General features: G+C 47.8%; 1 protein-coding gene across 1 annotated transcript in view; it reads right to left on the reverse strand.

Annotated features, from left to right (window-relative positions):
* MAP6 (microtubule associated protein 6) overlaps positions 1-9,898 on the reverse strand; it is a 46,971-nt gene extending 37,073 nt beyond the window's left edge. The window contains exon 1 of the mRNA XM_062511718.1: positions 9,174-9,898. Coding sequence (XP_062367702.1) covers positions 9,174-9,898 — 725 coding nt within the window. The remainder of the gene's footprint in view (positions 1-9,173) is intronic.

Raw genomic sequence — 9,898 nt, forward strand, 5'->3', positions numbered from 1 at the left:
CTAGTTTTAGGAACTTCACTGATAGTCTGCTCTGATGCACTTCTCTGGTGGAGAAGTGTTGCTCAGGCTGCAAAAAAGTTTGCAAGATACCCAGGGTTCTTTCAACTTCCTGCTGAGGCTCACAGTGATGGAACTACACAGTCAAAATGGATGTGAGAAGGGAGAGGAGACACCTGTGCAGTGAAATGGCATCCTGAAGGCATCTGCAGGCTTTCCTTTAAAGCCTCATCCAATAAACCAACCAGCAGCCCCACTGCTGCCTCAGCCTGGGAATGGGACCAGTCAGGGCTCACATCCCTGCCTGTGTTTCCAGCCCATCAGTATGTGATACTCACTCCTTTCAAACAAAGCTCCCTGCACAAGAGCAGATGCGCAGCCTCCTTCAAGGTGAAAGGCAAAGTGAAATTTGGGAGGAAGCCTGAAGCTCAGCAGTCAGGTTTGAAGAATTTCCTTCTCCTGTGCCTGGATAACCTCTCCTTTTCCCATTCATCCAGCACAAAGACATTATTAGTTGTCACAGGGTGTTTATCTGCCCAACCTTGCAGATGCTGAATTAGAAAGCAGACAGAGATTTCTCACTGGAATACTTTGCAAGGTTGCTGGTGCCTGACTAATGGTGCTTGGCTGCTGCTATTCTTTTCTTGTGTTTCAAAAGGTTAAAGATGTGTGATGCTCTGCAGGTGCTTTGCTGCTTAGAAAGGGGAAAAAAAACCAGAAGGTGTTGGTCTAAAAAACCAGTTTAAATTTAAAAAAAATTAAATTTTATTTTAAAATTAATTCCTAAAAATGTGAAGTTTTTTTAAAAATTAACATCTAAAAACATTCATTTTTTTTTTTTTAAGAAAAATAGCCTCTCCACCTTCTCAACACCAAAACCTCCTATTTTGTAGTGTTAACAGCATAGCTTGCAGCCAACTCAGCAAAGCAGCAGCAGTCTCTCCATATGCACACTGTGTGTGCAAAGTGCTGCAGGGTTCCCTCAGCTGGAGGCACTTTTTGATCAAAAAGAAATTACAAACTGAAAGAATAGTTTGCCATATAAGGAGCTATTAATCAAAATAAAGCAGTTATTAATAGAAAGCAAAATTTGTTTGCAATAGGACACATGCAATACTGGATTTGGGGAGGAGAAATGAGTTGGAGGCTAAAGCAGTAACTTGTGAACACCCCAGTTTGTTTGTATAGTATTTTAATAATATATAAACATAGATATGCCTAGATATAAACACCATTTATAAAACATTAGCATATAAAATATATTAATCAACAAAAATAAATAATGTATAATTACAAATAGTTATATATCCTTCCAATGTCCTATATATATATATTTATTTATATAAAAAGGACATTGGAAGGATATCCAGAATACTGAGTTATACATCAAGAGAAATAAAACTTCCATCCTATAAAAATTCACTAAAATGGCCCTGTCCCTCCTGGCTGGTGCTGACCACGGTAGCAGAAGATCATCCATGTTCTTGCCCCAGTGGGGCAAGGCTTAGCCAAAGACACTATATGAATATATAAATATATATATATATATAAAATACACTCAGCTCAGAGCAAAGAACAGTGAGATTGATGCAATATTGAGTGCAGAAGTACTTAGCTTGTTTAGCTTGTAGGAGACAGGAAAAGTCATGCTCTAAATGCGAGAGGAGACAGATTCATAACAGCTCTTAGTGATTTATTTGAAAAATAAAGGATGGGTTATCTCAATTAGTTGATCTCTCTCCTCTTTATTTACTCCTTGTGTTACAGTGGTGGCTTGAAGCCACCAAGTAGAATTGGGTTGTCTCCTACAGCATCAGCTCCTGCATCCCAAAGAAGCTGGTGGTTTCACCAGACACAGAAGTGTGTGGAAGGGGAGGAGGAGAGATGTTTGACATGTCCTTTGACACGACAACTGACTTAACAGACAAAAGAAATGTGAAAAATCTATGTGGTTTCAGCAGAGCATTTTATCCAGGGCCATGTTGGAAATGAGTAATTAAGCCAGTGAACATGAACATCAGCAGAATGGGAAACTAGGCAAGGGAAGTGACAATGATGAGTGTTGGAAGGCTGAGCTGCAGCCCGGAAGGAGGTTAGCAGTGTCTAACATCTTTAAGGTTGACTTTGCCACTAAAAAAGTAGGGCAGCATTGATGACACCTCCTAATGACACAACGTAATTAGCAGCACCAATGTGTAGGAGGATCAGGAAATCACAAAGGAAGGAAGGGATTGACCTTGACTGCCGTGTTCAAAACTGAATGAAAATTAGAAGTTAATTCTAGGCTTGGTACTAACCACCAGAATTTTTTGCTATGGGATGTAACTGCCTGAGAAGGAGAACAGTATGGGCATCCTAGTTATCAAAGAGTAAATGAGGGATTCATAATGAATCCGTGATGCCCACAAACATGACTCATGAGTCTACAGTAGAAATGGGAACCTCATCTCCAAAGGGCAGTAGTCTGCATCTCTGTTTAAGAAACAGATTTCATCTAGGAAGATCTAGACAGACAAGGCTGATAAGAGGAAGTAAAAATTTTTTACTTCCTAGCTACAGAGCTTAACGATGTGGAGACACTTAGCAATGACATTTGGACAGAAGTCACTAAGTATGCCAATAAACCAGAAAAAATATATGAGAGAAATAAACCAAATAAAACAGCAAACTACAGCCTGTCATTGACCCAGACTGGAAATTAGTTGCAAATCACCAGAGACGGAGGTCTTGGCACAACCTTCCTGATGGCATAATGCAACTAAAAACTCTGCGTTTCTGAGACAGAAATGGTGTTACTCATAAAGACGAAATAATGAACCAGATAGTTGGACTTCAAGGTTCAGAAGGTCCCATCCAGCTCCATGTGCCTAAAGGTCTCTCTGAGGAGACCCAGCTGAGCAGGAGCAGAGGAATAGTTGCTCAAGCATCTTGACTCCATCACCTGAATGCCACCACCACCTCTTCCTCTACCATGTCCCAAGGCAGGCACAGACCTGCGCCCGCTTGCACAGAGTCAAAGCAGCAAGACTCAGCCTTATCTACACTGCTGAGTAGCTCCCCATTGGCTTTTGGGGCTGGATGTTGTCCACCTTAAACTGATTGCAGGGAATACATTGCCACATACTCCAACTTGGAGCTACCTATTTGCAAGTGTCCCCACCTTGGAGACAGCACCAGTCTTTCTCAGCTGATGGACTACATCCTGAGGAGATCAAGAGTGTGGTGGAATAGCTCTCTGCCTGCATGGTTGTGGTTTGACACTGGCCAAACGCCAGGCACCCACAACAGATGCTCACTCACCTTCCCTTGCTACAACTGGACAGAGGAGAGAAAAAATATTAAACAAAGGGTTCATGAGTGAGATAAGGACTGGAAGAAAACACTCGAAGGGCAAAACAGGCTCATCTTAGAGGTACAAAGTGAATTTATTACTAACAAAATCAGAGGAGGATAATGAGAAGTAAAATAAGCCCTGAAAACACCTTTTTACCCCAACCCCTCCCTCCTTCCCACCGACAGCTCAGGGAGAACAGGGCATGGGGGTTCAGTTCATAACTCAAGATCTTCTTCCACTGCTCAGAGAGAGAAATCCTTCCCCTGATATGGCAGGGGGTCCCTTCACACAGGAGAAAATTCTCTTGTGAACTTCTCCAGCGTGGTTTCAATCTCATGAGCACCAGTCCTTCCAAAACTTCTGCAATATGAGTCTCTCCCATGGGCAGACATTCCTCCCAAAACTGCTGTGGCATGGGTCATTCATCCACAGGGTGCAGTCCAACAGGGACAGGTTGCTCCATCCTGGAAGCAGGAGCCCCCTCTCTCCTCTGGGTCTCCCACTGGATCACAGCCTCTTCCAGGCATCCACCTGCTCCAGCATGGGCACCTCCCTCATGGGCTGTGGGTGGATCTCTGCATCCCCCCATGGATCTCAGCTCTGACACCTGGAGCACCTCCTGCCCCTCCTTCTGCACTCACCTTGGTGTCTCCGTGTTGCTTCCCTCACATGTTCTCACCTCCTCCTCTTCTCTGGCTACAGAACAACTGTTCCCACTTTGTTTTGATTTTCTTAAATCTGTTATCACGGAGGTGTTACCAACACCTCTCATTAGCACAGTTTTGTCCAGCACCATGTCCATCTTCAGAGCCATCAGGGATTGGCTCTGCCAGACATGGTGGAAGCTTCCAGCAGCTTCTCACAGGAGCCACCCCTGTGCCCCCCCCCCCCCCCCCCACTACCATGCTATGCAAAGCCAGCAAAGCCTGCATCATCCATCTCCATGCTCTGTGTCTTAGTGAACACCAGGGCCAACAGTCATTAGTTACTCACACAGCTGATCCCTGTGGTATCAACACACATTGTGTCTCCTCCTGCTACTAAAGGTCTCTATCAAGTGACCCCTGAGACAGAGCTCAGCCTTTCCCAAAGCTGCCAAACCCTTCTCTGAACAGCCTTTTCTGGATGGAAGAAAAATTTTCCCCCCTCCTTTCCATCTGAGAAGAAAATTGGATCCATCTGCCTACACAGTTACTTTAGGAAACACTCTCATAGCTGAAACAACAAGGATTTAGAGAATGGTACCTGCCCAGGAATGTTCTCTGGCAGTGGAGTCTGGGATAGTCCTCACTAATGCTATTAAACCTCTTTAGCCTCTAAAACCAAGGTGGCTGCATCTAAACTCATTGTAGGGATAAGTTCTTGGCTTGGGAGTGGGTGCTACCAACCTCAGTGTGAGAAGAGGGCTAGGGACAGTTCTAAGAACAGGAGTGTTCATGAGAGTCCTGCACATCCAGGAACATGTCCTGGGGCTATTTAATTTACTAGCATAGACATAGTTATGGATCTGATCAGAAATTCCAGAAGGTAATGGAAAATTTCCCATCTTAGAGCATAAGCAGTGTTATTAACATTCTCACCAAGACAGATGTCCCTCCACTGGAGATTTTCAAAATTAGGCTTTATAAAATCACAGAAACACAGAATGGCTTGGATTGGAAGGGACCTTAGAGCTCATCTTGTTCCACTCTCCTGCCATTAGCAGGGACACCTTCCACTAGACCAGGATGCTCCAAGCCCCATCCAACCTGGCCGTGGAGCCTTCCAGGGATGAGGCAACCACAGCTTCTCTGGGCAACCTGTGCCAGGGCCACAGCATCCTCACAGCCAAGAATTTCTCCCTGATATTCCTTCTAATCCTGCCATCTGACAGTGGAAGCCATTACCACTTGTTCTGGCCCTCCAGGCCTTTGCTCCAAGTCCCTCTCTGACTCTTGGAGCCCCTTTAGGCACTGGCAGGGGCTCTAAGGCCTCCCTAGAGCCTTCCAGCCTGTCTTTGGAACAAAGAGCAGTATGAATTTCCTGCCCTTTTGTATCTTGGTCCAGCCTTCCTGTGTGGACATCCCTCTCTAAATTATCTCAGCTGTATCTCTGAAAACCAGGCAGCAAGTCTCCAGTGCTGACTCATTCATCTCTATAGCTACTACAAATACTCATTTGCTCCACATCTTTAGTACCTCCAGGGTCTGAGATTAATGACAGAACATTAGCAACAGGCAATTCATTAGTACTAGAGGTATTCCAAAATTTTCCATTGAAGCCTTTATTGTCTTGTTTCCTCTGCTAGGAAAGGAAGTTGGTGGGAGGGAAAAAAATAATTGGTTTGCCAAAAAAAATATTAAAAATCTGGATTTGCAGTATTACTTCTCAGGGAGAAATTAATTTTCTTAGCACTCATTTGATACTTTACAAGAGGGTAAATGGTCCTTTCCCTTTTGTATCTTTTTTCTTCAGGGAATAAAGGTAACAAAAGAAGCAGAATGAAAGACAAAGAAGAAGGGGGGGAACACCCAAGAAACACCTAATTCTGTAATTTCCCCACAATTTCCAAATAAAAATGGAAAGTGTTCATTCACTCCTTCTTTTATTTTTGCCAAATGTGCTTTCAGTTGTTTCACATCCACCAGAAAATGCCCCTGAGTGCACATTTGGTCACTTGCTCTTTCTGGTCCCAAACCCCCAGGAACAAGTCCAGCCCACTCCATCCTTTGGTGCAGCAGGGAGAAATGCTCTGCCCATCCCATCCAGACGTTCAGAAATCCCCTCACCCAATACAGATAAAATCGTCAGAACTGAACAAGAAATAGCTCCATCCACCAGCAGCAGCTTTTTAAGGGGATAGTCACTGACCTGACTGAAGGATTCCCTGGTACTTGGTCCCTCAGGGTCCACAGGCCACCCTGAGAAGCAGGACCAAAGAGAAGATGGGGGGGAGGTGAAAGAGATGTAACCTACCTTGGTTATCTGTAAACTTGGACAGCTCATCTGCTGGGGAGGGAAACTGAGGCAAGAAGCCCCTCAGTGCTGGAACCTTGCTTGACCATGGCACACCCAGTGAGAGCAGCGGGAATAAGTACCTATATAAATCCCATGTATAACTGAGTAGTTAAAAAGTATTGTTAATGAATATATAAATATAAAAATACAAATAATGTAAATACTATGAATAAGGTAAATAAATGCTAGAAATATTGGAAATAATCCTGTTTATTCTGTAGGATCCCTGGGCACAGGCAGTCTCCAGCAGACATCCACAGTCCTGCCACTCACAGAAGGCTTCTGGCTCAAATGCTAACACAAACAAATCACTCATCCCTCTGGTTGGGAGGAACCTCCATCTTCCATGGACGTCACCACCAGGCACCACCTCTGCTCTCTAGCTCTGGGTGGACGTGGGAGGAGGTCACAGGCATATGGTCTCTGTGATATTCATCTGTCTAGGTGTGCAGAGGTTAAAAAAGAGAATTCATCCCTTTAGCATGGACTTCCCCCATGACCTTGGGCTAGTTGCTTACTCTATTCCATGCTCTCAGGTATTCCTTACATGGAAATAATACCCAGTGGGACAGAGCGAGCTTTAAAACTACTGGTCTGCTCTTTGGTTTCACCAAGGAATTGTTTCCCAGCCTTGGAAACACTGATTTTCAGCAGTGACAGAGCACTGACAGAAAGGAAATCTCCCCCCACAGCTCTCTGCTAATGGGGAGCCTTCATCCATGCACAAGGAAGAAAAGTCCCATGAGAGCCATCCTTGCTCCTATCCAGCAAGAGGTCATTAGGAGGTAATTTTTGGCTGCTGGGTGGCCCCTAAGGTTGCCCCAATAGGCTGTGAGTCTCCATCCTTGGAGATGTTCAATGCCCACCCAGCATGTCAGCAGCCAGGTTCTCAGCAGTAATCAGGATTTGGAGAATTTGGTTTTTAAAGAGAATTCCAAACAATAAACAACACTTAGAAGATGCCTAATTTGAACAGAAAATGAGAACAATTAGCCAATACATCACTTATGCATTAATGAAGAGGCACTTATGTTCTACAGCTGAGTGTCAGAGCAAACACTTCTGCAACATGCAGCAAGGAAGAAAAACATGGAAGTGGGAGAACAGTTTCCCGAGTGGAAAGAGAAGCCCTAAGAGTATTGTGAAAGCCAACAAGCGACACAAAGAAAGCTCGATCCTTCTAGTTCTTCTTAGGTTTAACATCCCTGCTGATCCAAACCCTTTCCTTGGGAAGGCATCCTAGCCTAGTGCCTTAGGAATTTGCTGGAGCAGAAAGAGGGATAGGAAAGTGAGCATTCCGCATTTAAATATGCAAATAATTATCCTTTGTAGCAGCGGACGAGAAACAACACATCTGGGTCTCCAGTTCCAGGAGAGCTTTCTGCTTTAGCCCAGACCTTACAAGCAGACAAAAAGCTGAGTCTCAGTTCACAGCTGATTTAAGGGCTGTGTCACTCCTTGAGACCCCTTTCCCCACACTCTCCACCCCTGCAAAACAGAACCCCCAAAAATCCCTGGCCATTTTCTTGTGCCTCAGCCAAGCATCACTGTCACACCTGGATGCACCGGAGCCTCCGGCATTACCCAGTGCGATTTAGAGCTGATGCTGAATGACTGCAAAAATCAAGATCTCTCTGCTTGAACTGTTTCCCACCTAGGGAGGGGGGAAGCAGACGACTGTCAGCTTTGCTGTGCCACCCATGGGACAGAGGAGTCAAGTCAGAGCTTCATCTCAAATCTGCATAAATGTACAACCCGTTTGATGGCCAGGTGTCACTTCTAATCTCCCCAAGAAGGAAAATAAATCATTCAAGGCATAAACACCTCAGCATTCACACAGCTATAGGGAAAAGCAAAAAAGGCTGCAGTCACACTTTTGCCACCACAACCCCCAGCTTTGCTCTATGCCACTTCCACCCTGCTCTCGGCAGTGGTGGGCTCTGCCAAAGAAAGTGCTGGAAAACACAACCGCGGCAAACCCTCCTTGCAGACGTACATGCAGGGCAACCACCCCACCACTTTTGTTTCTGCATTCCCAACACATCGAAACGCCTTGACCCGGAGAGAAAGAAACAACAGCGGCTCGCTGCAAGCAGTTTCACACTCTGAATCCCAAACAAGGTCTATTGCTGAGGTGAAATAAGGGCATCCATTTCTATTCGGCTGGGGAGGTGGTAGGGGGGGACAGAAGGATGTGTCATCCCCTGCTGCGCTGCATTAAAACATGGCAGCATCTGAAGGCTGCCCCACCCAAGCGGCCTAGGATGCATGCCCTTATCCTGGCGCATCGCCGGGTTGCTTTGTCTTGAGCGTGGGCCAGCCTGGAATGCTCCCTGGGAGGCTCCTGCGTGTGGGGCACCCCACTCGTGCATGGGCCCCCTGGGATGTGGTCAGGTCGCCGGTCCTTTGGGTTGGCTGCTGCGTGACAGCCGGGGATGTGCTGGGAAGGACCAGAGGCGACTTGCACATCCCACGGAGGTGCCCCCAAACATTACCCCTATGGAAATCCAAGGTGGTGGGTGTCTCTGAATTTTGGAATGGGGGGGGGGGGGGGGGGGGGGGTGTGCACAGAGACACTCAAACCTGCTGCCAAACCCGCTAACAAAAAGTGTCCGTGTAACCACTACCTGCACAATACCTATCATCGATTCCCACAGAGATGGGGAATTTAAGGACACCCCCCGGGCAGGAAATCCGCAAGCCCCCCTGGAATGTTTCACAGCCTCACTCCCAGGGTGGGATGCCCCTCCGGGAAAGCGCACAGAGGGGAACTGGATAATAGCTGGCGAGGGGCCGGAAGGTTGGGGACCTAGATGGACAGGGGGATGGGGATATGTCTTCTCACCTGTAGGACGAGCTGACCCCCGCCGCCACCTCCTCTTTGATCTGCCTATTGACAGCATCGGCAGCCGCCCGGCCCCTGCTCGGCTCCGCCGGCTGCCCGCCCGCCTCCTCCGCCTTCTTCCGACCCTTCTCTCTCCCATCCCCGGGCAGCGCTGTTTTGAGATGCTCATCCTCCACCTCGGGGTGCTCCTCTTTTTTCTCGGGAGCGAGGCGCACCTTCCTCCGCTTCTCCTGAGCCGGCTTCTCCGGGGGAGCGCGGTCCAGGGCCAGGACGGGGGAAGGTCCCGGTTTGGGGATCCAGGGATGGTCGCCCCGCTTGGGGATGGGCCAGGCACGGAAATCCTTCTGATACTGCGTTTCCTTCTCGAAGGGAGTGTCCGAGGGCTGGTACTCGCTCTTGGGCTTGCAGCTCGGCTCCGGCCGCTGCACCTTCCAAGGCTTGTAGTCATGCCGCATGACCGAGTCGGCCGGGGGAGAGCCGTGCGGGGCCGGGCCGGGCCGGGCGGGACCGGGAGCCGGCTCAGCCCCTCCGGCCCCCGCAGCCGCCTCGCCGCCGGGCTGGGTCTCGATGGGAGCCGCGGGGCGCGGCGGGGGCGCGGGGGCGGCGGGATGCTCGGTGGCCTCCGAGTATTTGGTGAAAACGAGGGGGACGGCGATGTCCGCCTTGTCCAGCTGGTTCCAGAAGCGGGCGATGCAGCAGGCACGGGTGATGCAGGGCCACGCCAT

This window comes from Cinclus cinclus, chromosome 2 (genome assembly GCF_963662255.1).
Source record: "Cinclus cinclus chromosome 2, bCinCin1.1, whole genome shotgun sequence".
In the NCBI taxonomy this organism is placed as follows: domain Eukaryota; kingdom Metazoa; phylum Chordata; class Aves; order Passeriformes; family Cinclidae; genus Cinclus; species Cinclus cinclus.